A 27637-nucleotide genomic window follows, 5' to 3' on the forward strand; every position below is an offset into this window, starting at 1 on the left:
ATTGGTTCCAAGACAGAAGAGTGGCGAGGGCTAGGCCATGGGGGAGAAGTAACTTGCCCAGGGTCACCCTACTAGGAAATGTCTGAGGCCCCATTTGAACCCAGGACCTCCCATCTTTGGTCCCAACTCTCAATCCCCTGAGCTGCTCAGCTTCTCCCTTCATTTTCTTTTAAGGGTCATAGACCTCCTCTGCACCAGGCCATAACAGGGCATTCCTTCTGTATTGATTTAGAATATTGAACCCTAGAGACTACACTTCTCACAATCCCCTTTTTCTTTTCCTGTTTGTGTGTCTCCAAATGTGGAGGGAGTTCTGAGTATCTGTTTTCCGCCCACGGTGGTCTCTGGTTCCATGGTGGAAGAGGGAGGAGTGGCTCTTGGTTTTTGCTAGCCTTACTTCTTTATACTTCAAGATAAATATTTAATAAATATTATTAAATATAATACTTGGAGTACTGGATATTAATTTTAATCTTTACCCTTTCCAATGAAAAGTCAGGCAGGTGACTGAGCATTCATTAAAGAAAGACTGCAAGGGGAAATGCCTCCCCTCTTCTGTAAAAAGAACTACATATCCCTTCGTGATTGCCATCAATGTAAAAGTTAAATCTCAATAATAATACTTTAAGATATTAATGATCATTAGAAATCAAGGAATAAAGAAGATACAAAATAAAACCCATGTGTCCATGGCTGGTTAGCCATTTTTTTTAGTCAGCTCCATTCACCACCATCAATGCTGATTCTACATCAGAGCAAGCGAGCCTCCAAAGCCCACGCCCTTTATCCTCTGTCTACAGGAAGTACATAATGACAGGAAGTCAGTGGGCTCTTGGGATATGTAGTTATTTCTTTAGGGTAACAGATTTTCAATCATAGATTTCTCCTTGGATGGCTAAAGTTGCCCGCCACTCGTTCACAAGCCACAACAGGGCCTCCAGTGACTATCCCCGGCCTGGCGGTGGTGCCTGTGAATCTCAGGGCGACTGTGCGCCTGTGAATGGAGCTTGGGATCCAAACAAGCCCAATCTGGTCAAGGAGAGGTTTTCCATTCAGCAGCCTGCTAAATGCCAGCTCTGTCTAGGAAGACAAGGGGCTAATGAGCACAGACTTGCCCAGGGTCCCCCAGGCCAGACTGGAACCCAGGCCCTCCAGATTCTGGGCCCAGCACTCCCCATGGTGGACTTTCACGAGACAGAACACACCATAGGATACATACTTGATAAAATTGTATTTTTTTTACAGTCTTTTGTACACTTTGTTACAAAAATGGTAGAAGACGACACGCGGCTTGGTTAAGTCGTGTTTCTGGTCGGCGGATGGGCAGAAGTGGGGAGCGAAACGTCGCGTATTTGCGGGCCTCGGTGAGTTCCTGCAGTAACGTCACGCTCAACAGGAGACACGGCTTAAGATAAATATATTAGTAAATAAATATTCCGAGAACATATTTCCATACATGAAACGTGTTGCTATACATACACAGAATATACACAGGGCGTTGTCCAGCCGCGACAACATTTCTGAAAGGGTCGCGCCGGAGAGGCCTCGGACGGGAATTCCCGGCCGTCTCTCACAGCCATGTAAGTGCTGCGGTGGGAGAAGAGGGGGAGAGCGCTGGAAAGGGCTGCTCGACGGCTTCCCTACAGACATAGCGACACCGCTGCGATGTGCGACATCCCCCTCCTCGTCCTCCTCACGTGTGGGAAGCTTCGGCGGGGAAGGGAGGGGGCCAGACCCCCATCGGAACCCTGGCGCTTCCCCTCCCACACGCCCCGGAGTCGGGGGCTCAGTGGAAAAGGTGATCCGCTCACACGGGGCAGATTCACAGGGAAAAGGCTGGGGGGGAGGGGGGAGATGCTGGGACCGGTGGGTCGGGTGGAACACGAGGCATCGTCCCGCTCTGGGGGCCATGCAGGCCGGCCAAGGACGCCCCGAGCTGCCCGACGGTTCCGCTGGGTTTCCTGCCACCCCTCCTTCCTTCTGAGCAGAGACCCTGTCAAGCTCCCCAAAGCCAGGGGCAGTCGTGGTCTCTTCTCTGTGCTCCGGGCCGGCACCCAGCAGAGCCCTGGAGGCTGCCTCAAGAGAGGAGAGCGCCTGGGGCTGTTGTCGGCACCACCTCCCTGCAAGGGCCCCGGAGGCACTAAAGCTTTTTACTCAGCCCTCAGACCCATGCCAGGCTCCTGGGGCTTGAGGTTGACCCCCCACTCTGCTTTCACTATTACGTCATCGTCCAGGGATCCCGGAGAGTGTGTGTGTTGGGATGGGGAGTGGCACAGTGGCTTTCACAGGGCTCAGGATTTTGGAAGGCGGGTGAGTTTGGGGGCCCCCCATTGTAGAAGGCTCTTGTGAGAGCTCCACACCCTCCCAGATCCAGGCAGCGCAGGCTGGCCTGCCCCTCCCCCCCCCCCCCGCCTCCCTCCCTCCCTCCTGCTACTGTGGGGTGGGGCGGCCAGGTGTCCTGGTGGAGTGCCAAGGCTCCTCCCAAGCTCCCCACAACAGATTTCCACAGGTAAAGGATGGTGGGGGAGGGGGTCTGGGTTTGGGAAGCCCAAGTGCTGGCTCAGAGCCGGCCACCCTGCAGGCCCTGAAGGAGCCTCACCCATCGGCCTGCCCAGGGGGTGGCATCTTTGCTCTCTCCCAGATGCCTCCTCACTAGTGAGGGAGGGGAATGTTCTGGGCCATAGGGAGGGCAGAAGCTCTTGCTGGCTTACAGCCAGCCACCAGGCCTGTCAGGCTTTAAAGGAAGGCAGGAAGGAAGGAGGAAAGGAAGGGAGGGAGGAAGGAGAAAGGGAAGGGAGGGAGGGAGGCAGGCATGAAGGAAGGAAGAATGGCAGGAAGGCAGGAAGGCAAGAGGGAAGGAAGGAAGGCAGACAGGAAGGGAAAGAAGGCAGGAAGGCAAGAGGGAAGGAAGGAAGGCAGACAGGAAGGGAAAGAAGGCAGGAAGGCAAGAGGGAAGGAAGGAAGGCAGACAGGAAGGGAAAGAAGGCAGGAAGGCAAGAGGGAAGGAAGGCAGGCAGGAAAGAGGGAAGGAAGGAAGGCAGGCAGGGAGGGAGGCAGGAGAAAGGGAAGGAAGGCAGGAAGGAAGGCAGGAAGGCAGGCAGGCAATAAATAGTGAACAAAATAAAGAGCACTTCATGAGAGGTTCATGGCACTGGGCAGCATAAGGACTTCCTTCAAAGAATAAGCAAAGGCAGGATAGGAGAGCAACACGCTTAACCAGAAAGAGCTGCGTTCCCAGACGGCGAGGCCTCAGAAAGATCTCCTCAGCTCTCTGCCGCCCCCCTGCCCCCCAGCAGCGGCTTCCACAGAAGTGGATCCCAAGGGTGCTCGTGTGCCGAGGCTCCCGTACCATCACACCTGGTGCACGTCTGCAGCCACAGAAGAGAAGGGAAGGGACAGCTGGGCCCCACATCTGCCCAAGGAGAGAAAAGTGGCAGACAATGGAGGCCGGCCTCCTCCCTGGCTGCCACCCCCATCAGACTGGACCCAAACCCCATTCTCACTCCCATCCCGATGGGGCCGGCCTTCCCAGAGCAGGGGAGCCTTCCAGGGCCCCAGAAGAACAAAGGCACGACGGTGGCCCTCTCGATCTGCACCCACAGCCTCGGAGCCCTCTTCTAGCGTCTGGCTGGGTTTCTAAGGCAGGGACAGCCCTGAGTGCACGTGGAAGGCCTGACCTCCCTCAGGGAGGCGCCGCTACAAGACACACTTATTGGATGCAGTCGTGTGCGAGTTTTCTTTTCAGCAAAAGTTGGTGAGTTAAAAGATTTTTAAAAATATATATTTAAATAACACTTTTTACATTTACATAGAATATTTTTAAAAAACAGAGAGCTCAGGCCTAGCCCACTGTGAAGCCCAAGCGCACACGTCTGAGAATACAAGAATAAACATTTGTCTGGAAGGGAGGGGCTCGGCGCCTTGGCCGTGGCGGCTTGGTGAGGGGGAGGGGAGGGCCGGCTCTCCATATTACCACTTTTCTGTTTGTCAAAGCTAAAAAAAGTTTTGTTTTTTTTTTCTTTTGAAAGGAAGTCAAACAATTTGGAGTCTCTGCCGAGTCGCTGTTTTGGGCTAAAAGTCCATCTGAGTTCAGACGACCCTGCCGCTTCTGTCCAGTGGTGGGTGAGGGGGAGACCCCAGGCCTGGGGGAGAGAACACAGGGGTCAGACAAAGCAGAGCCCTCGGCCCGGGCACACCACACCTCGGGGGGAGGGTGCTCTGAGAGAGGAAGCTCCCCCACCCCCACCCCCTCTCCCGAGCACCTAGTGGGTGGGGGGCCGCCGGGCCGGGGGCGTTTCTGGGCGCCCCCACGGCTGGGCCAGCCTCTCACCTGCCGCCTCCGTGGGGGGCACCGCCTCTGGGGAGTCCCGGGGGGCCCGCGGGAAGAAGGCCCGGCTCTCGTCCTCGTGGGGAAGCTGGAAGGCCAGATCCCTGTCCTGGCGGGCCTCTCCGAGCAGCCGGCGGGGCGGCGGGCCCGCCTCGGGGGGCTCGTCCCAGGAGCTGTAGCGTCGGGCCCCGCGGCAGTCTGTGGGCAGGACCGCGTCACAGTCCACGTCCTCAGGAATGATGGGGATGCGCTGGCCCAGCTCCCTCGGCCCCCCGTAGCAGCTGGGCAGGCTCTCGTCGGCCAGCGCGTAGCGCACGCTGACCGCGTAGTCCTCCGTGTAGCAGCCGCCGCCCCCCGGGGCCCCCGGCTTCTCTTCATAGAAGTAGCAGGGCAGGCCCCCGCCCCTGGGCCCGTCGGTCCGACACGAGGCTCCCCCGCCGGCCTCCAGAGCCAGGCGCGGGGCCTCGAAGCAGCAGGCGCACGCTGAGTCCGGGGCGGCCGCGGAGGCCTCGGGGCCCCTCCAGGGCCTCCTGACGTCCCACGTGGCCCCCGGGGGAGCCTCGGGCCCTCCTTCTGAGGTAGAGGCGCCGGCATCCCTGTGCTCCAGAGAGGAATGGCTGCTGTAGTTGACCTCGAGGCTGCAGCTGGACAGCTGGTCCCCGGAGGGGGAGGCCGTGCCGGGCCGCCGCTCCTCGCGGGGGGGCCCCCGGCTCTCGGCCGTCCGGCAGGGGCTGCGGCTGCGGTAGATGAAGGGGTCGTAGTCGCTGCTGAGCGAGCTCCGGAAGGTGGAGCAGCTCCCGTAGACGCCCTGGTTGCTGACCTCGGTGCAGTCGAGCACCGAGTCGCTGGACGAGCAGCGGCACTGGCCGGACGAGCCTCCGCCGCCGCCGCCGCCGCTGCTGCTGCTGCTGCTGTCGCTGCCCGGGCAGTCCGCCAGGTAGCCGCTGCACACCGAGCGGTGGCCGTGGTAGCAGCTGAAGCTCGAAGCGCTTCCGCTCTCCAGGTGGGAGGAGGGCGCCATGCGCACCGCGGCGGGGAAGAGCAGGCCGCCGGCGGCCGCCTGGAAGGCCCGGGAGGAGCCCTGGGCGGCCGCGGCCGGGGCCTCCTGCTCGGGGTAGCTGAGGCCCTGGAAGTAGTAGTGCTGGTACACGGTCTCGTACTGGGGGAGGCAGGCGGCCTTGGCCGGCCCGCGTCCACCCAGCTTGGGCCTCCGCAAGGCGTAAGGCCGGGGCTCCAGGCCGCAGCGGTGCGGGGCCAGGGCGTGCTCCAGGTGAAGCGCCGGGTAGCCGGAGAGGTAGGCTGGGGCCTGGCCCGCATACAGGCCCTGCTCCCCGTGGGGGTCGACGGTGAGCAGGGTGATGGGGTTTCCTTGGGAGTCCATGCTCGTCCGCATGGGATAGGCCGGGATCTGGCCGGTCCTGTGCACGCGGCCTGGGTAATGCACAGGGAGGATGACCCTGGGCTGCCGGCTCCGCGTGGGGTTACCGGGCTCTGCGCAGCCTGGGCCCGGGTTCCCCTTTTGTTCTGGGGAAAAGAGAAAACAGTGTAGACATTCCCAGAGACACTGAGGGGGACGCTGAGCTCAGCGCTCCCTTGGCCGGGACGCCGGAGAAGGCCCGACAAGCCCCTCCCCTCCGAGGGCCTGAATCCAGGGCCGGAGCACACGCCCTGGCTGCCCGGCTCCGCCAGGAGGCCCCAGCTCAGTCTTGCCTCTCTCCACGTGCCCTGCTTCCATCCCAGCCCCGAGCCCGGGGGAGGGAGACCCCCAAGGTTTGCAGAGACAGCCCCAGGCCCCGGCCTGCTCACCTATTATGTTATGACGGCAGTGGGGACACGTGTGGTGCTGGAGCAGCCAGGGGTCCACGCATTTCTTGTGGAATCGGTGAGTACAAGGAATCACACGGAGCTCCTAAAAATGGAAGAGGAACATGTTTCCAGAAGCAGGCCCCGGGACCACCATCCAGGCCTCCGGAGGCTCAGTCTGACCCCCAGCCTGGCCTCAGGGCTGCCGGAGATCGGGGTTATTCCGGGTGGAAGCTGCGCACCCCCTGCTGGGCAGAGGCCCAGGGAGGTCAGAGGGGCTGGAGCTGGGCCTCTGGCTGCACTGACCGCCCGAGATCCAGGACCCTAAAGCTCTGTGCCCACTCCCCTTTCACTTTTCAGAGGGGGTCAAGATTGGCCCGTGACGATCGGTTCAGCTACAGTGAGCCCCTAAGTGCCAGAGGTCTTGGGTCTGGGCTCGTGCACTCATCGACCACCCCAGGGGAAGCACCCTGGAGGAAGCTGCACTCTGACCCGAGAGGGCCCCCCGCCCCTCCTGAGAGGGACTCCCTCTGGGAAAGCGGGGGACGAGCCAAATTACCTCGCCGTCAATGTACTTCTCCAGACAGATGGCACAGTCCGAAGTGGAGCTGCTGCTGAGGGTGTCCAGGGCTCCCCAGCTCCCTTCCCGGGAGCCCTTACTCTTAGACTTGAACTTCCTGGTTTCCATCTTCTCCAGAGCCTGCACAGCCAGTCTGTTCATGGAATTCTACGAAGGAGAAGGAGACCCGATGACGGTTCTGCCACGAAAGCTTTCTGATAACGGAGGCCAGGCTGCAGTGTGTTTGGGCACGAGACATTCACAGATCTGGCAGCTAAGATGAATTAGAATTTTGCCAAGAAACTGCTGGCTCCAGAAGCTGCCCAAGCGCCCGGGGACCCGTGGCCTGCCGAAGGGGCCTCCTCTCTTTTTTGGGGTCCCTACATGGGCTCAACTCCCCCATTGACAGGCATGTCTATCACGACAGCTAACCTAAGGCACAGCCTTGTGACAAACAAATAGGAGGTACAAAATGCTGCTTGGGACATTTTAATTCTTTTAAACGCACTCACTTCTGCAACAAGGAAACATAATCGGACGACCCTAGCCCAGTGGAGAGTTCACGTGACTGCTGCGGGGTTCCTCTCCGCAGCAACACACACAATGACAGAAGGTTGCAGCCATTAAGAAAAAGAACCAAAAATGATCATCGCTCCCCACTTATTTTTTTCATAGGAAATAACCATCGCAGCAGCCCAAAACATCGGTCTTGGAATGACCAATGGAATGACCAGAACATCCTGGTTTTCACAGGTCTAAATGCCCCATGATATCACACCGGACACCAGACCAAGGAAACGGACCGGCTAAAGGAAAAACTGTTTAGATTTACGGAATCTGCTTCTGAGACTTCCCAAATTCCTAATTGTTGTGTCAATTCACAAAGTGGGTGACAACCATTAGAGACTCACCTAATCTGATTAGTTAAGCTTTCCCAAGGGATATCCTACCCGTAGGCAGCAGCAGAGAGGATGTTCAGAGAATGACTTTTAGGCATTTTTGTGTTTGGCACAGTCTCTCCCCAGCAGCAGAGGCCCCGGGATGATCTACGGAAGCAGCGCCACAGTGACGGCTGGCCGAGGAACGTGGGGAGGACGTCTGCCGGGATCCACACCCTAGGCTAGAAAACTCAGCTCACTACCAAGGACCCCCTTCATTCTGTCGCAACAAGATGGATAGTTTCCCCGGCTAGAACTTCTGGCCCGAGCCCATTTCTCCTTCCATAGGCCAGGCTTAGGGCAGGACAGCTGCTGCAGGACACATTTCTTTCCTGAAATTTCATAGTTTCAAGGTTTTGGATTCCCCTATCTAGAAATGCAGTCTTTTCAGCTGTGTGTGTGAGCATGTGCACCCATGGGCAAATGTGCACCCATGTACGGATACACATTCATTCTCTCTATTTAGGATAAGGGATTGCTGGACTCAGATCACCCCCCCCCCCCCCAAGAACTCTGCCTATTTCTATTCTATTTGCTTATATTTCCTTGCCCCTTACCCCCATCCCTTCTCCTTCAAGTGTTTTACTTCTGCCATTGTCTCCCTTCATCTGTGTTCCTTCTTATTTCTACCCCCTCCTTTCCCTTAACCTCTTCCCTCCTGCTGAATCGCCCAATTTTCTCCACACCACTGTGTGTATGGGCATTCCTCCCTCCTTTAAAGCATTTACAGAACAGGGAGGCCCACACGTTGCTCACTTCTCCCTCTACTGTATGTAGAAACTCTTCCTTGCATGCCTCAGTTATGTGAGATAATTTCCTCCATTCTTCCTCTCCCTGAGTATTTCTCTTCTCTAACTTTCCATTCTTTTGAGATCATTCAAATATAATCGCACCCAGGCCCTCCATCTAACTACGACTCCTACAACCAACCCCATGTAATAAGTTACATTTTTCCTCTCCCCATAAAATACTGGAAAAAGTTTAACAGTTGTTTAGTCCCTATGATTTCTTACTCCTGAGGGTGAACGTTACATTTTCTACTCAGTTCTGGTTTTTTAAAATTAGGAATGATTTAAATTCCTCTATTTCATTTTTCCTCCCTGTGGGATTATATTCAGGTTTGCTTTCTGGAATATCCTAGTCCAAAACGCCATATTCCTTAAAAGTGGTAGCTGTTAAATCTTGTGTGATCCTGACTGGATCTGTAGTATTGAATTCTTTTTTTTTTTGGGGGGGGGTGGGGGGTGGTGGAGTGGGGAGGGGAGAGGGATGCCGACTGCAATGTTTTTTTCTTCACTCTGAGAATTTGGAATTTTGGCTAGAATATTCCAGGGAGATTTCATTTTGATTTTTCAAGTGGCTGGTGGATATTTTTTCAATTTCTACTTTGCCCCCTGGTTCTAAGAGATCTATAGTTTCTTTTATGATTTGTTTAAATAAGATGTCTAGGTTCCTTTCAGGTAGCCCAATGATTCTTAAATAATCTCTCCTTAATCTGTTGTGCTGGTCAATTGCTTTTTCCTATGAAAGTCCACATTTTCTTTTGTCTCCTCCCCCCATTCTTTTTGACTGTTATTTCTTCATGCTCCATGGAGTCATTAGCTTCCATTTGGTCCTAATGTTGAAGGAGTTATTTTCTTCAGCAAGGTTTTCTACTTTTTTTTTTTTACCAAGAAGTGAATCATCATTTCATATCTTTCTTACTTGGCTCTCATTTGTTTTTTTAAAATGTCTTTTCCAATTTTCTAGAATTTTTTTTTTAAAGGAATTCTTTCTGGGCTTACGTTAAATCTGCATTTTTCTTTGAAGCTTTGCTTTTGGATGTTTTTAGGCCTTTGTTTTCCTCTGAGTTTCTGTTGAAAATCTGTCACCATAATAGTTTCAGATGCTGTGTTCATTCTTCCTACTCTCTTCACCTTGGATTTTATGTTAGTGCTGGGCTCTGCTCACCTCTGGGGTGAGGGTGAGGTGAAGAGAACCAAGGCTGAAGCGTCTATCATTTTTTATGTCCTTCAGCTGTGTTCACAGCTCATTCTGAAGGGCTGCAAGTTTTCACTGCTTCCAAGTAGTATGAATTGGGGAGAAGTGTGTTCACTGCTCTCCTAGTCTGAGCTCTGCCCAAATTAAGGAATAGGCAAGAAGATGAGCTGCGAGAGGGGACCTACTCCTGCCCTTGTGTTCTGTCTCAGCCTCCTTTCCATTCCCAGGCACTGGAATGCTCCCTGTTCGTGGCAAGCCCTTGGGCCTTATGCCTACAGACTTCCTTCTCTGCCTCTCTAAGCAGCCATGGGCTGGAAAAAAGACTCAATGTGATTTTTCTTGCCTTTTCTGATCAGAATTTGGTCTGGCAAATTTTCTGGGTTATTGTGTAAGATTTATGTTGGGCAAGCTGGGCAAAAATGCTAATTCTCACTCTGCCATCTTGACTCCACTCCGATGGACCTTTTCCTTGCCAAGGCTCTACATGTACATGATCCCATCCCTTCACACAACCTCCAGCCAATGACTCCCCTCACTCCCTTAATCTTTTCCTATTCACTGGCTCCTTCCCAGCTACTTAGAAAGATAGCCAAGTCTCATTCTTCCTTGAAAAACTTTCAGCAGCCTGTCTTTTGCCTCTCACTTTCTGAGGCAAACTCAAGAAAATTCTGGACAGATGTTGTTAGGTGCACGTCATCCCAGCTCCTGGGGAAGTCCAGCGGCTAATTGATGTGACATTCTGTGCTGCAGTGGGGGCTCCGCAAGAGGGTAAGGGCACTGCGCTAAGCTTGGCATTAACATGGTAAGCTCCTGGGGGAGGTGGTTCCAGGTTCTTGTGGCCCTTTAGTGGGGACGCCTGATTATCTGTCTTGACTGCTCTACTCGCTTGCGGCGTTGCATTGTTCTTTCAGCACGAATACCATGTCCTGACTATGGATGAACCCCAAGGCTCTGTCCTGGGCCTTCTTTTCTTTCTAAATTCTTTCAGTGACCTTATTAATTCCCTTAAGTTTAATTAGCTTCTTTTTGCCAATGATGCTTTCCTAAGCTCCAGGCACAAACAAACTGTCTGTGATACCTCAACATATCCTAAAGAGAACTATTTCCTCACAAACTCTCCGCTCTTGCAAATGTCTCTATTTCTGTCAAGGGTATCACAATCCTTTCAAGTGAACCACGTTCCAAACCCCAGCACCGGCCAGGCCTCCTCACACTCGCCAATCACCCTTTTTATCCAACTGCTTGCCAATTCTGGTCTTTCTTTATTCCCCACTTCTCCCCAGCCCCCGCCCTCTATTAGATCCCTGTCACATCTAGCCTGGACTTTTGACAGCAGCCTCCGAGACAAGCTCCCAGCCTCCTCTACGTTCTTCTCCAACTGCATGCTCCAGGGGTTTTCCTCAAGAGTAGCTCTCACTGTCCTGTTCAAACAACTCCAATCAAATGCTCTCTGTTTGGCCTTCAAAGTCCTTCCCAAGCTGGCTCTCACCAGTCTTTCCAGACGACTTTGGGGCTGCTGTTCCTCATCTTGAGGCCTTTGTTTAGGCTGGTCCCTAGGTCAGGGCACCTTCCCCCAACCTCTTCAGAATCTCTGACTCTCTTTAAAACTCTGGGGGCCATTTTCTACACTGTCTTTTTGGATCCCCCAGTTCCAGGTGTCCTTCCCTCACTGTCCTTATGGAGTCATGCATTTCATTTCTGGCCATTTCCAAACCAGGCCCTTGTCTTCCTCTCATGGCCTGTGCCCCCCCCCCCTCCCCCCTTCTGTCCCTTGCCAACACTAGACCCCTGTGATGCATTATTTTCCCCATGAGAACATAAGCTTCCTAAAGACAGGAACTATTTTGCTTGCTTGTATTTCTATGCCCAGAGCCGCCTCTTCAATGATGTGGTTATTCTCCTTCCCAAGGATGGCTTTGTCTTTTTTTCACCCAGTGAGTGGCACATGATAGGTTCTTAATCCAAGCTTGTTGACTGTTGGCTGATGGGGACACGGGGTGGGAATCTGTGACACCTACTGGTGGGCTAAGGAAATCCTCAGAAGGGCTTGCACCAAGGGCTGCTTTCCATCATTACCTGGCTGCGCCTCTGCTTCAGCTTGATTTTGACAAGAAGGAAGAGGCAAACCAAGGAGACCACCACAAAGAAAGCCAGGAAAATGCCCATGTCAAAGTACTCAGTGGGTTGCTGGGAGGAAAAAAAGAGAGAAATTGTGGTTACCGTACGGCTTTGAATTTTCCTTTCTATTCCCCTATTTATTTTTTTCCTTGAGCAGATTGTCCATTAAGAGTATTCCAGGATCCAAGACCCTAGGAACACAGGGGCCTGCCTCACTCTCTTCATTTCTCAAAAAATTGCTCAACCTGAGCAAAGATGTGAGATCAAGCCCAAGTTAGTGCCCCTGGCACAACAGGCAGCCAAGAGAACCATTTGGCTTGCCAGACCCCCAGAGAACAGCACAAGACACATTCTACGGTGAGGCTCTTGCAAAGAAGCCCAACTATATCACATTTGTTGAACAAAGGAGTGAGTGTCATGTTTTGAGGGAACAGTGATTACTAGCCATACAATTAATGGTTATAACAACTCGGAAAATTGTATGCTGCCTCCACAAATACCAGCTTTCACTACAATGATTCATATTTGCCAGGGCTCTACTCTTTTTCTCCTTTAAAAGGAAGCCAGCAATTCAATTCCTCAGCAACTGCCCTTAGTCTGAAGAACTCTGTCTCTGGCTCAGAGAAACGTCTTCTCCTCAAAACTAGAAGACTCATCTCTGTGCCAGGGAAGAGAGGCCATGGTTTTGGTAGACAGTGTGAATGAAGTTCTTGGGAACAAAGGGTCCCTAGAACCTGAGCACTTGAATGCTGAGGAATTCTTTCAAATAAGGAAGAGGAAAGGGATGCAAACCATCTGTCCCCAGGTGACACAAGCCTCCAGTCCAAGGCTTGGGACAAAGGTGCTAGACTTCCTTCCTGTCCATCCTTTGACTAGACTTCTGGGGAGGACAGGAATTTCTGTCATTAGTAAAGGCTAACTTTTTGAAGCCTTTAATCCCACAAATCAATTCACCTATTCATCAGAGGATCCCTAATCTCAAACATATTGACTTAAGCAGAGATAGAGGGAAGAGAGAGGAACATTCATTATCATTCTTTCTCCCAGGGTTTGCTTTCATTTTCTTCTCTATTTTTTTAAGGCTCCGCCTGGAGGCTGTAGAACAGTAGAGGATGAGAAGGTTGAGAAGGCTTATGTCTAAGAGCAAGAAACTGAGGATTTTCCTAGGAGAGAGCGAACCCTGTGTGAGGGAGCCCAAGAAATAGCCTGCTAACTGCACATCTCTGTCTGGACATTCTCGGCTAAACCACAGATTGGGTTTCCCTGGGGCCAGTCCTATGCCCTGTCTGAACAATCAAGCACTCGGGGTCCTTGGGGGTGGGGGCTGGGCTTATACCCAAGTGCTGGATGCAAAACCTCAGAATCTAAGCAAGAAGAAGGGTTAGCTATGGTAGCTGATGAGCCGCAGAAGCTAGGGGAGCAGGTAGGTGCCATACAGAGCAAACCGAGCCCTGACTCCTGAGCCTCACCCGGGGGGGCCGATGCTGAATCCTTGCTCGAGCCACTTTCTGCTTATTAACGATGTTCATCAATTTGAGTGCATCAGCGCCTTTCACATACACCACCGGCCTCTTCAGCGGGTCTTCGGAGCCCTGGTTTAACTAGGAATGGAAAGAAGATGCCGATTAATGGAGTCACTCAATGGCCCCTGAGGAAAGCAGTTAAGAGGGGAGAATAAATACATGGCCGGAAAGAGACCAGCTGACCAAGCTCAGAGGCCTCTTCTAAGCCCACAGAGTCCTGAGGGGCCCCTGGGCTACCTCTCTCTGGGTCAGCCTCTGGGGCAGAGAGCCTTTGGGAAATGCAGCCTTGGAGACTGGACTGGAATGGTCAGTTGTCTCCGTCCGTTTCTGTACGGTGACGGGAAGCCCACAGAGCCTCACCTCTCAGGAGCTCTTCTCCGTTACAGAAGAAGCCCTTTTAGGGGAGACAAGGCTACGATCCCCTACACAACAGGGGGGCGGCCTCCTAGGGCAAGCAGAGGTCTTACCTGATCGATGGCATCCGGGTTTTCCGACACGTCAAAGATGACCGCAGTAGCTCCCCGCTGGACAGCTCGCTTGGCCTGAAAGGGCAGCTCAAGTTAGTGCCCCAGACTGCTCACCCAATCCCACAATGCCCTTGCGTCAAGGAGCTCTCGGTGGAAACTCCTCAGCACCCTAAGAGGCCAGCCCCAGTCGGGTGACAGACCCGTGCTGCCTCCGGCTGAAGAGGGCCTGAGCGCCGTCAGCACGGGAGAAGCAGGAGGCTGGGCCGAACCAGAGATTTAGAGGGTTCCCATTAGGGCCCTTTGCCAGTGAGGAGAGGTAATCTGGGTTCCTTCCTCTCCGCCGTTCTTCTTGCCCAAGTCTTTCCTGAGCCCTGAGACTCCGCGGACTGTGGTCACTACAAAAGATAAGACAAGCTCCCCGCCTTCAAGAGTCTTCTCCCATTAGGGGAGAAGGTTAGGCACAAAAATCAAGTCAGTCCAGCCAGATAGGCTCTGAGTTCAATGCCTATCTTCAGAGGTTCGCAGGGTCCAGAGCTCAGGGAAGGCTTAAAATCTATTCAGTGGTACTGAGTGATAATACGGGGATAACCCAGAGGAACTGCTCATCAGCTCTGGGATGGGGGAGGGGAGGGGACAACATGAATCATGTGACCTTGGAAAAATTAAATAATAAGATAAAATTTAATTAAAATCTATTCAAATAACCTGACATAGATGCAACTGCCCTCTGGGGATGAACAAGAAGGCAGTGTAGTGAATGAACTACTGCAAGGAAAGTCAGGCTTCCCGAAAATGAAAGGTCCTTTCCAGGCCAGTGGAGCCTTCTGTCCACTGGAGGGCAGACATGTTCCATGGCTTCTCAGCCAGCCCGTGTGTTACCCAGCAAGCATAGACTTCCCGGGGGCTCTTACACTGGACCCTTCTGATTTTGAGACTCTCACGGGTGCCCGTACCCTGCTGGAGAACCAGCAATCTCAGAAATCCTGCAGGCCCGAGGCCCGACCTCCCCTCTTCCCTTCCTGGCTGAATTTCAGCAATCCCCTCCCCTGGCATCGCTGGTAGAAAGAATGAGGATTTGTAATCATGAAGCACTGGGTCCCTTCGGAGCCACACATCTTTGCAGAGCATCCTTTTAAAATAAATCTATGAGAGCTGTTAAAACCAAGAACTGAAATGAACTGAGCTTAGAACCAGACTGGAATAACATCACAGAGTCATAAAACTAAGGGGGTGTGTGTGGCCAGCCCCCCACTCTCCTGCGGGCTCGCATGTTGGTATTTCTCTCCATTAGTGAGGACCCCCAACTTTAGCCTTAAGGTCTCTTGGAACCCCCAAACCTAGTAATTGATCCAGCACCCAGTGCTGCCAGCCTGCCCCCTCCTTGGGCCATGCCCAAGCCAAGACACTGGAGAACTTCTCCCCCTGGGAGAAGAAAGGGGAGCTCACATCCTGACCATGGGAGCTTCAAAAGGAGGTAAATAAGCCAGATCTCTGCACCTTTACTTGGCTTTCATTTTAAACTCGCATCAAGTACTTCAAACAGCACCTGAGGGAAATGAGCTCTGTGAACTCCCATTTTTCTGTCTTGGTGGATGAGCACCTCAAGAGCCTGCCTGTCCTCTTTGATGCGGGCACACCTGGAGAGTCACTAATCGCTGCTGGGGATGAAAGGCTGAAGGAATTTGGGGTAAAGTAATTCCCTTCTCTAGTGCAGACACATGCCTTAGAGGCAAGGCTCCAGCAGAGCCTGCCTCATCACAGGCCCTTTGGTCTTTGGTCTTTAAGGAAACAGGAAGGCTCAGAAATCGAGAGGCAGGAGACTCACAGGAATGACCCTATTCTGGCAGGGCACGATGGCAAACATTTGCCTTGGTCTCTATACTGTGTGAAGCTAGTCAAGAATAAAGGTCACTGAGGCCAGAAGCCTCCCCACTGCCTCCTCCAGACTGCCCCCCATGGTTCCCCCAGCCCCCTCAGAAGAGTAGAAAATCTCTATGAGTGTATGCTCAGGGGAAGGGGAGCCACTTCGAAATACATCTGTGGTGTCCGAGAATGCATACTGGATTTAGAGCCCAAAGACTGAGGTTTGGGGATCTAAACTCTAATCAGTATTGTGGGCAGATGGAAGGAGCACAAGCAGCACTAGCTCCACACTAGTAAAAAAGCACTGAACTGACTTCTGGCTCCCAGAGGCTCCTGTGTCACGCAGCTTTGAAAGCACCTCCGTTAGAAGACATCTCCAGGGCTCTGATTCCAAGACCCACACCAGGCTGATCATCATGGATGGAGGATCTTTACAAAGTCAGTATACCAAAGATTGCAAACTCTATGAGACAGCTTCAGTTGATTACAATCAGTGATAGTATTTGTTTAGAGAGAACTTTATAATTTGCACATATTCTCATTTGATATTATCACTCCCATTTTACGGATGAGAAAATTAAGGTGAAGTGGCTTGCCCAGGGTCACTTTGCTAAGTAAGACATTTGAATGAACCCATTTTGAATTCAAAACTTCCCAACTCCAGACCCAGTCGATATGGTAGCCAGATCACACCCTGGCTGCTCCTCTGCATTCAGGACCTCCCCTCTCTGCTCTGTGCTGCTCTCCTGCAGCCAACCCCTTGTTCTTTCCCAATGAGGCCTAGCTGGAGTACTTCGTTGTCTAAGAGGCCTTTTCTGGTGCCCTAGTATGGCTCCCCCACATCCCAGGAGAAAGTCTAGAAAGCCCTTTCTCCTCTGCTACTCTTGTGGGATTGTGTGCTGCCTCTAGTCAGTGCTCAGCATCATGCCGCTCACTCCTCAGTGGCAATCTCAGAATCCACCTTGTTTGTCTCGGTGCAGCATTAGACTCGCTGGAGGGGGGCCAGTTTCCCTCCTAGGAGGTCTTCCAGAGAGGCCAGGGGCAACCAACAGTGACTTATCATGTATGTTAAGAGTGGGAAGAGTTGGACTAAAGGCTGCTGAGAGTGTGGCGGCTTCTTCTCTCCCCCCACCCCAACCCTTTCCTTCTATCTTAGAATCAATACTGTGTAGCTGTTCCAAGGCAGAAGAGCAGTAAGAGCTAGGTAATGGGGGTTAAGTGACCTGCCCAGGGCCACATAGCTAGGAAGTATTTGAGCCCGCATTTGAACTCAGGACTTCCCATCTCTAGGCCTGGCTCTTTATTCACTGAGCCCCCACTTTCCCCCAAGAGGTCTTCTAATTCTCAAATTCTGTGATTTGAAGTTTGAAGACTTGCTTTCTTGCTATTTGTATGGCTCTTGGGCCTCACTCTCCTCGTCTATAAAATGATGGTGTTCTCTAGGTTGATGTCTAAGATTCCTTCCTGCTCTAAACCCAATAATTCTATGGACTCCAACTTAATTTCTTAATTTGAACACCATTAATACTTCAATTGCCCTTAGAAATGGGTAGAAAACTTGTGTAGATAGAGCCTCCTCTATGCCAGTCCCTGAAAGTATCATGCCAGGCACTAATATAACCGTTATACGCCAATGAGGGGAAGATGCAGTCAAGAATCCCCTCAAGAAGCCAAAGTTCTATTGGTGGGGGGATGGGGGGCGCGCATAGGAATGTGGCCATAGGCTGATATAGAGAGGGAAGCATGGAACTGGTTCATTTAGCTCACTATTTTGATTCAAAGGTAGCAAAAACTAAGCCTAGAGACATGGCAGCCTTTAATCATAGCTTACATAGCTCTTTGATGCTTGAAAAAGGTACTTAAACACACATTCTATCAGTTGATTCTCTCAAAAGTCTGGTGAAGTGGGTCCTGCAGGTATGAATGAGGCTCCGACAGAGCCACGTCCATGGCCCTTTAGTGACCAGTCAGAGGTACCTGACTATCAATTACAGTCTCCTTGCGCTGGTGAAATCTCAGGACCAGCTGCCATTGACTATGGCAAGTTCACTCTATGGGCCTCAATGTCCCCATCTGTAAAATGAAGGAACTGAATTAGACCTAAGACCTTTCCCAGCTCTAAAAGTCTATGGATCTAAGATACTGTTTGGGCGCTTAACCTCACCAAAAAATGGTTCAGTACCAGGAAACTTACAGGTATTCTCCATTTTCCTAATATGGCCAAAAATGACGATCGGTGGCCAACTTCATGGATAAAAGCCTCTTTGGAGTTTTACTAGTCCTAAATATCAAGCTGACACACGGCTTATCATCATTCAAAGCGGAGTCCTGACAGTCCTGGAGGGAATCAGCTTTCTACAAATCCATCAAGAACCCAAGATCGCTTCTGGGCACTAGAGGGAAGAGATAAAAAGAAGAGTCCTTCTAGAAACCCAAACAAACAACCCTACCTCAGATATCTTTGTTATACATCTGCGTAGTATAAAGTAGTGTCTACGATGTGAAAATTAATGCATACAACGACGAAATGGAATAAACACGGGAAAACGACACACTAGCGTACCACTATTCCAGGCTATCAGATATAGTTGTTCTAGGAAATCACTGTGAAAGCAGATGTGGTTAGACCTTGAGGAAGTGTTTATCTCAACATGAATGAGCATGGTATTTTCTAATAACTTCCTTACCACCCTGTGGTTTTGAGAACATTAAGTCTTAGAGTTGATTATGTGTATGCATACCCACATGCATACATGCACACACACATGTAGATATACACACGTGTGCGCGCACACACACATACACACCCTCAGAGTAAGACAAAGGCTTTCTTTTCAGAAGCACGCTGCACAAAAATGGGGTCTGGTTAGACGACATACTAGCCACAGGATGGACCACACGGATACCCATCCTTTGGCCTGGGCTCCATTTCACTTCACCTTTCATTGTTTTAAGCCAGTATTTCGGATTTGGTTGGCATCAGTTCAATCTTCACTGATGTAAAATATCATTTCTCCAGACTTCAGAGCTACAACATTTCTCACCAGGAGTAAGTCTAGAACTCCCAAGCCAGGAGCTTGGTGCCAGGGCCTATTTCTGCAATGAAGCCCTCCCACCCCCACTTGATTAAGGCCGTGTTCTGCTGGAGTTCTTGTTGCAGGGGCTGTGGGGGGAGGACATTCTAATTCACAAGCTATCTACCTCTGCCAAACGCCACGGTTTTGCTTTCAGTAGTTTAGACTTTTCAGAGTACTATATTGACCAAAGATTGAATGAGACCCATCCTTAGGTGGAATAAGATACCTACTGAGATAATGCTGCGTTTCCTGTCTTTGAAGTACAAGCTGGCATACAGTTTTGTCAGGGTTGCTAGCGAAGGGTTTAATGCTTGGACTTCTTGAGTTTCTGTGAATACAAAAAAGCAAAGGAAGAACCATCTGTGCCCTGTCCCATCAGCAGCACGGCGACCAAAGACACCTGTGTTCTTGGGGTCAGGGATTGGACCCTCCGTGGCTTTGCCCAGGTGTAGGCAGAAGAGTTTGAGCCCAGTTTTAACTGCTCCCGTTTTCCTGGTGTAACAGTCAGTTCTGAATTCCTGGTGAGTTTGTAGTCTCTGACTAGGCACCGCGGCCGACTGTGCCTGAGGAAGCCAGAGCAATCCGGCCCGTCAGGGAGAAAGCCAGCACTGCCACCCCCTGCCTCAATCCGGTCAACAGCAAACACTGACCATGGTTCTGATGGGCACCAGAGAACACACTTGTGGGACAGCGTAACCTCTCTGGAGTCATTAGCAGAGAAGGACTTGAGCCCCATATCTAGACCTTGCTATCGCCAGGGAAATCAGGCACTGATCTGGGTGGTGGAAGAACAGAGCAGCCACAGCGCGTACAGTGGGGGCCACGTGTGCGAGTCATGCGGGGAGACCCTAGGCAACACCACTGAGGATCCTAAAAAAAGAAAGGGAGGGAGGGGGGAAGGGTTGGAGAGGCCCCCGTGCCCTTGGTGCAGCCGGAGAAGCAAACCCTGCTTGTGGAGGGTCCTGGGACGAGCTCCTTCTAGCTCTACTGACCTCAGGGAAGTGTCTTCATGTCTAAGAGCGTCAGAGTCCCCCCACTTGTAAAAGGACGAGTCAAACATGCCCTCTCTGCCTCAGTGCCTGAAGAAAGCACTATGAAAACGAGAGCTCTTGTTCAGTGTGAGCACATGTATGTATATACACGTGTGTGTGTGTGTGTGTGAGTGTGTGTGAGTGTGTGTGTGTGTGTGTGTGTGTGTGTGTGTGTGTGTGTGTGTGTGTTCCTTACAGTCACAAGCACTATGCAGGGATCAGCATAGCAGGGAAGTGTCTGGAGAAACGCCGTTTGTTTACAGAGGGTTTAATTATTTCTGGATTACCACCAATGATGTCTCCCCAATATCTATCCCTTTTTCATTAAGACAAGAGGAGTAAGTACAGTGTTTGCACAGGGATACCTGGCAGCCCGGAGGCTATTCATCTCATTTTTCTGTTCTCTCTGGTAAAGAAAATCGCTTTGGGGGCTTCACAGTGGCCCTACAGTCAAGTAAGGGTTTATTTTTCTCTAACTCTATCCCTCTGGACCAGGACCAGGAGACTCTCGGTACAGGAAAACACCACCACCACCAGAAGCTGTGTGGGAGCCACTGGATATTAAGTGGCCCTCCCTCCGCAGTCCTCACTGGCACAATCTCAGAGCTCCAACGACTCGGGGATGCTCGGAGAGCTTAAGTCCAAGGGCTGAGCCAGAAAGGGCATGGAGTGCCCATGGGCCACACCAATGGCAGAAGAAGACCAGAACTCTCGCCTTGTGCTCCTGATCTATCCTGAAGCAAAGTCCACAAAAGCCAAAGGACTGGGTGCCAAGGACAAGAAGCCCACCCACGTCTGCCATGGAACCTGGAGCTGGGGCTGCCCCGGGGGGGTTGCTTCCTAGCAGAGCGCGCTCTGAACACCGTCTGCTGCGAGTGCTCTTAAGGCCACCGTGACCTCCAGAATGGCCTTTAGGGGCCACTCTGGGATATAGTGTTGGAAGTGACCGAGCCTCATGGCCTGGGAATCGCAGCCTGTCTAATTCAACAAGCAGTCGTGCAGGGAGACGAGCTCCAGGGACTTGCATTATCTCTTTGGAGTGTGGACACGAGAAAAACAACACGAATATGCTGAGGGGGCGAGATGAAGAATTTTCTATTCATTATATTATCGCAGCAGGCTGTAGCCAGGACAAAACAAAACGTTACCTCCACTAGGAGGACCCCCCAAAAGGAGGCCAACTGATGGTGTGGGAAGAGTAAAGGGTGATAGAAAAATGGCTCAAGGGGATGAGCTGGGAAGGCTGGAAAGGTTCCGGGACAAGAGCAAAGTCTCCAGAGGACTAATGGAAGGGGAAGAGAAGCATTCATTTATTAAGGACTTACTATGTGCCAGGTGGGGTGCTAAGGTCTAGGGATACAAATACCAACAAGGACAGAGCTTGCCCTCAAGGAACTTACATTCTAAAGGGAGAAAACAGAGCGCTACCTACCGGGGCTGGAAAGCTAGAGGGGAAGTGGACCGGAAAGCCCCAGATTCTGGGCCCCAAGGAACACCAGCCACCATCTAACCGACTCGACTCCTTCCCTTTGTAGAGGCTGGGATGGGAGTCCATCAATGAAAAGGAAGACCAGCTCAGTTTAACATTAGCCTTCCTATGCTGTCCGCAGTGCTCATCTGGAATCTGACACCTATTCTCAGCCCCTCACTAGGAGACTAATCCTACTTCCATTCCCTGCCTGCCTGTCTCTGTAACCAGGAATTATATTCCCTACACCAAGAAATGTAGAGCTTAAGAAGACCTTCGGAGAACAGAAGGACCAAATCCTGGTTTTCCGGTAATGGAAAGGCGAGAGCCGGCCGCGGCCTCAGGGAGACCTGGGTGGAAATTGGGCCTCTCTTTGTGCAGACACTGGGCGAGTAAACGGCAGAAAAGATGCTAAGCTGCACTGATGGGAGGACTTTCCTCCCCTAGGAATCCCCTTATCCCAGGTAAGACAGAGCCCCAGTTTAGGCCGGTGGTCTTATCATTCACCTCCGGGAGCCTAGCAGGCCCTCCACAGTGTGGCAGTCTCCGCAATGGGCATGATGAAGCAGCCGGCCTCAGCCTTCGTGCTTAGAAAGGGACAAGGCTTGTGACATCAAAGAAAGCCAAACTCTTCCCCTCTGCCACTTGTCTCACTTGGCACTCGCTGGGATCGCCAGGTTCTATTATAGCCGCCCCTTCCTTGCAGACCACTAAATACGTTTTTAATTCTCTCCTGTCACTTTTTCCCTTCTCCAGCCTTCTCTGGAGATGGCCACCCAAGCATCGGGCTAACAAGCATGGCTGTCAGCTGCCTGCCGTCCGTGCTCTGAAGCCATGAGTCACCATGACACAAGTAACTCTCTACCAGGCGAGGGATTTGGGTTTCCAAGGCCTGTCTCCAGAAATGCCATGTTTCCAAAGAGAAACCTTTCATTCCACAGGAAATGAGGTCACCCACACCCACACCCATGCACTCCAGCAACTAGGGAGAAAATCCTGGGCCTGACCACCAAGAGGGTCTCCCGTGTTCCAAGGTTTAGAGAGCTGCTGAGGTCTCAGAGATGATCTAGTCCAACCTCCTATTAGAGATGGGGAAACTGAGGTCCAGATGGGCTAAGCTATAGACTTCAGGCCTTCAGACAAAGAAGAGAGTTAGACCTTCGAGCCCAGGCTCTTCCAAAAGTCGGCGTCTAGGTTTCAATAAGCCCCTTGGAAGATGGGAGACTCATCCTAGGTGGTGCAGTGGGGAGGGTGCTGGACTTGTCGGGGGACACTCACTCACGTCACTTAATAACCTGCCTGCTTTACTTTCCTCAACAGCACTTACCTGGAAGGCTCGTAAGGATCACATGCACAGTGCCTGTAGTAGGTGCCTAATAAATGTCATTCCCTCCCCTTTCCCAATTATCCCTTGGCTAGGTGGGAAAAACTGGAGTGGGAAAGTATTTTCTTCTACTCATTTGGTTTGGTGCTGGAAGGGACATCCAAGCTTAACTGGCAGAATGGTCTTGCTTTACAGGTGGGTAAACTGAGGCACCAGAGACCGCAAGCCATTTCCCCAAGGTCCCAGAGCAGAAGCTTAAGCTCAGCCTCCTGCCTGCTAGGCCCATGCTACTTGTACATTCCAATTCCAGTGTTTGGGGCGACACCCCAGTCCCCTCTCAGCCTCAGGCTTCTCATCTGCAAATGACAATAATCACCCCAATCTCTCGAGAGTCAGTGACTCCTCTTTAGGCTCAAGTAGTGTCTTCTTCCTTTCCCAGGGGTGAGACAGGGACCCCAGTGACAAACAGAACCAGGTCACCCCCCCGGCCATTCTAGGAGGCAACGGAGATGCCTGGAGCTGTGGAGACACACTACAAGAGCCAAGAGCCCGTTCCAGCATTCTTGGTGCTCCGCTCTCCGTAGCTTGGTTACAGCCTGGCCTGACCTTCCAGGTTTCCCTGGCAGGAGATCAAAGAGCTGGAGCCACAAACATAGCATGGAATAGAGGCTCCCTCCTCCCTCCCAGAGCCTTCCTCTCTCCTCCAGTCTCAGTCCGTTCCCCCTCCCCCCCAGCCCCACAAAGCCTGCTGCATTTTGTTTGGAGAACTAAGAGAACAGGCAGGAGCAGACCAGTAGGAAGAGCCGAGCTCCTGGGGCTCTCCTCTACCTGGCTGCCAACTCTCCTCCCCATCGCTCCCCAAAAGGAGGAGAGGGAGAAAAAAGGAGAAAGGAAAAGCCTGGAGCGCCCCTGGAGTCGAAGCCCACACCTGTGCAGGCAGGCGGCGGCGGAGGGGTGCAGCCCCATCACATTCCTGCTCCCACCCCCACAAGTGGGCTCCTAGGCAGGGGGAGCGCAGGGGCCCCCAGCAAGCCCTCCCCCACAAGACAGCCAGAGAAAACCAATCCATCTGGGCTGAAGTGAAATCTCCAGCTAGCCCAAGCTCCGGGCCCTCGGGGAAGGCTTCATTGGGGAGGTGGGGGCAAATGGGAGATCCAGGCAGTGATTGATGATCCAGTAACCACCCCACCTGGATGGTTCTTCATGAAAAAGAATGGCTGAAGAAGTCTCTGCTCCCTTGTGGAGGCATGAATAACCCTGACGACAGGTGGGCACTTGTCCCACTTCCTGCAATCCATCCATCGCCCTTGCTACAGGGCTGAACGCTACTGCCCAGTCCAGTTAGGAGAGCTACGAAAAGGACTGGGTGGAGGCAGCGGCGGCTTTCATACCTGGCCCACCCTCTTTAGTAGGAACCTTGAACCAAGGGCCAGCATGGCGGCGGCTGGGGCTGAAGGAGGAGGGAGACCACTAGCCTAATGTGCCCCCCCCCCAATGATTCCCACTCCCACGGAATCATTTCCTGCATTGGGTTGGAAAGGGTCCTCGACAGTCCTAGAACCACAGGGCGGCCAGAGGCCTGGCCTGGCCTCGACGAACACGGAAGGCTTGATTTGCAGTCACAGTAAGAGAGTATAGGCAGAGCCCCAAGACCAAACCCTGGGTGCTCGGCCTCGGATGTGGGGCTTCTTTTAAGCCCGGAAAACTTCCAAGGGGACCACCACCCCTTCCTAAGCATATGGGCATGAACTATCGCCTCAGAGACACAATGCTCCTCAGCTGGCCAAATCAAGGAACAAGCAATCCTGGACCCAAAACATCTCCTAAGCAAGACCAAGTGACAGTTCGAAGGTTCTGCCTTTGGTGCTGAGCTCCCCAGGATACCGTCTTGAGAGGCCATCTTTGCCCCGGACGTGCCACTCTTGGGAGTTTCTGACTTTGGGGAAGAGAAGCTCCTGGGATTGGGGGCTGCACCAGGGCCATTTGGCACTCAGGGACAGAGATGTGAACAGGTTTACCAGTTTCCAGAGCCTGTGCTCTGCTCTTCATGGGACTTGGAGCTGGAAAGGATCCTGAAACTCATCTAGTCTCTCCTTCAGGTGTGGATGAGGACATTCCCATTTTTCAGTGCCTTCTAAGAGCAGAGCTCCATGCTAGAAGCCCCAAAACAAAGCCCTGTTCTTTCCCTCAGACTTCCTTTCTAATCTAAAGTCCAGAAGCCAAAATACTATTGAGTTAGGGCTTAATGTTTGTTGACTGACAAAACTATCACAGGATGTGGAAATGGAAGGCAAGTGTTCCTTCCCATTTTGTGCGAGAAACAGGTCCAGAGTGCTTGTGTGATTTCCCCAAGGCCACACCACGAAGGTAGTGAGGAACAGGACCCTACAGGCTCCAAGGCCAGCTCAGTGGACTCCCAATCTAGGGCTTTGTCACTGAAAGGAGGGACACACCCTGCCTTCTGCCTCACCCTCTAGCGTGGCCAAGTCATAAAGGGCAGCTGGAGAAGTTCTGAAGAAGCACTGGAGTTTTCCAAAAACAAATGCTGTTTAGGGAGAGTACTTATAAACCCAGATGCGGGATGGTCTCCAGAGCATGGAAGGGGCTGGGGGTGTTGTTACAGGTGTTCCTCACCCTGGGGGAGGGGGAAGTGTGAACAGTCTGATCTGTCTGTATTTCTGATCTCTTCTTCCAAAGTCATCCTGGAAGGCTGAAAACCTTCTTAAGAGGCTCAAGTGCAATGAGGAGGGAGTCTTTCTAGTTGATTTCCATGTTGCATCTTTTGTCTTGAAAGGTGGCTGGGAAAGAATTTTTCCTATTTTGAGGCAGGGTTACCCACTGAAAAGTTACACTCCAGTTAAATCATTTTTGTGTTGGAGCCTATGTCCAACATATTTTGGGCAGAAAAAACAAAAACAGTAGACGTAGCACAAGCAATTTGTCACAGTGTAGACACAGCAGATCCTGCCTATCCATCTAGCCATCCATCCATTTGTCTATCCTTCAAAGAGGTTTTCAAACCAGTGAAACCCACACATCATGTTTATTCTTGCTCAGCTGTCTCTAGCTATGTGATAATGGAGTTTTAAAATTGTGTGGGTAACCCCAGGTATCTTGACTCATAACAAATACATTTCTAACAAAAAGAGATCATAGCCTATCTTCTTAAACTCCTTCCTGGTGAAATCACAACCAACAGAACCACCTCCTGGTGAGATAAATACTCAGGGAAATTCACATAGTGGCCCAGGGTGGAGGAGATATTTTTTTCCAGGAGAAACCAGGGTAAAATAAACATCAAGGTCCACTTTGAAAAAAAGAGGGTCTATCCAATCTGAGAAGGGAGTTTGGAGACATGGTTTTGCCCTGGTGAGGCAGTGAGCTCTTTGACACACAGCAGAACCATTAATTGGGTCTGTTACCTTGGGTAGATCACTTGCCTCTTCTAGGCTTTGCTCCAAAGTTCTATTTCCTAAAAATAAGAGAGCATCTCAAATGAGCAATGTCATCCACAAAGGGGAACAGGGAGAAGATGTTCTGAGCCTGTGGCTCGCTCAATTACTCATCCAGTGGCAGGCAAGCTGAGATTAAGATTTTGGAACTCTTGATCTACTCCAATATTCTTTCTAGTTTCTTTTGCAAATTTTTATCTTTAAATTCTAAGTTCCAGGTTCAATATCTTCAGGGAACACAAAAGGTATTACACGTCAGCATCTAAATGCCAATGAAGCTTTTATCTGATCCTGGAAGTAAGAAAGAGCAACTGAAGCTTACAGAGAACCAGGGCAACTCAGTCAGACCCAGGCCTTGGGAAAATCACTTGGCAGTTGAGTGAAGACAATGGAAGAGACTTAGGGTGAGGAGACCCACCTTAATAGGTGAAGGGGCTCAAAACCAGAAGGGGTCACCGTGCATGTCAGAATCTTTTGGGCGACAGACTCACAAGAACACAGGGCAGGATGGACCAAAGGAGAGAAAAGAGGAAAACCATCTAAAAGAAAACTTCCTTATTTTGGCCTCTGTTAAAGTTATCTCTCTCTTTTTAAGGGGGGGGGGGGGGGGAGAGAGACCTGCTGCCCTTAATATCCCTGTCCTGGTCCAGGTCTAAAGGAACATCATGGATAAGAATAAATTAGTTTTCAAAAATTAGTCAATAAATATTCAATTGAGTATAATGTATGAGCTGGCTGTGGAAGAAATATGAAGAACGGATCTCTACCCTTGGGATCCTTCCAGTCTTTGGCATACATGAAGGACTCAAAGTAATTGCTTTCAGAACACTTTCAGATCTGGAATGCTAAAGGTGAGCCTAGTTTGAAAGAGCAACTTGAATTCTTCCAAACTGAGGTGCGTCATGGGACCACAGGGTTCTGGATCTGGGGTCTGATCAACTTCCTCCTACAAGGTATCTATACCATGATCCATTCATGCCTTTTCATCCGACATGACTCCAGTTCATGCCCAACTGTCAGTCCTACCAAAGGGTCCCTGGTGCTGGGCATGATCTCTTGATAAAGCGTAGGATCCAACATAGTGTGTGAGGGAGATTTCTGTTATCCCCAGTTCTTTCTACATGACTAATCCATCTTGTGGTCCAGAGACAAGCATCTGCTGGTGCTAGGAATGGTCCCTGGCCTTCAGGACTTTATATTCTATAGGGGGGAGACCATATCTGTGCGTAAGTATAGACAAGGTCAACACAAGTTAATCTTAGTAGGGTCACTACTAAGGCAGAGGGTGGCTGTCTCATATGACTAGAAAAGCCCTTGTGTCTTATCTGAACTGGATAATAGTTGAGGGGACGGGAGGGAAGACCAAGGGTGAAGGAAGAAGTGTAGACCATATAGGCCTAAGCTCAGGTGAGGACAGTAAAGAGTCAAGGATTGTCAAGGATGGCAGAGCAGTCCCAGGGCAGCTCTTCTGCAGATTTCACCTCCACATCACTTTTCAAATATCTCCTCTCTTTCCTCTGGCCTAGACCCTCACCCACTCACACCTGGGCTACTACAGTAGCTACTGGTGGCTCTGCTGCCTCAGACTCTTCCATTCAACCACCAAAGGGAGTTTTCTTAAAGTGTCTGGCCACCCCCCACCCCCCTTTATTCATTAAACTCCAGTGGCTCTTTGCTACCTTTAGGTTCAAATACAAAATGCTCTGT

General features: G+C 51.5%; 1 protein-coding gene across 2 annotated transcripts in view; it reads right to left on the minus strand.

Moving 5' to 3' along the window:
* Positions 1–1212: 1212 nt before the first annotated feature.
* Positions 1213–27637, minus strand: part of ZNRF3 (zinc and ring finger 3) — a 171470-nt gene continuing 145045 nt past the window's right edge. For both annotated transcript variants that reach the window (XM_007490489.2, XM_016432531.2), the window contains exons 3-9: positions 13716–13790; positions 13195–13326; positions 11684–11794; positions 6690–6857; positions 6134–6236; positions 4331–5851; positions 1213–4142 (exon numbers count right to left, since the gene is read on the minus strand). In XM_007490489.2, the coding sequence (XP_007490551.2) occupies positions 4090–4142; positions 4331–5851; positions 6134–6236; positions 6690–6857; positions 11684–11794; positions 13195–13326; positions 13716–13790 (2163 nt within the window). In that variant the 3' untranslated portion in view covers positions 1213–4089. The remainder of the gene's footprint in view (positions 4143–4330; positions 5852–6133; positions 6237–6689; positions 6858–11683; positions 11795–13194; positions 13327–13715; positions 13791–27637) is intronic.

Source organism: Monodelphis domestica, chromosome 3 (assembly GCF_027887165.1).
Source record: "Monodelphis domestica isolate mMonDom1 chromosome 3, mMonDom1.pri, whole genome shotgun sequence".
Taxonomy (NCBI): Eukaryota; Metazoa; Chordata; class Mammalia; order Didelphimorphia; family Didelphidae; genus Monodelphis; species Monodelphis domestica.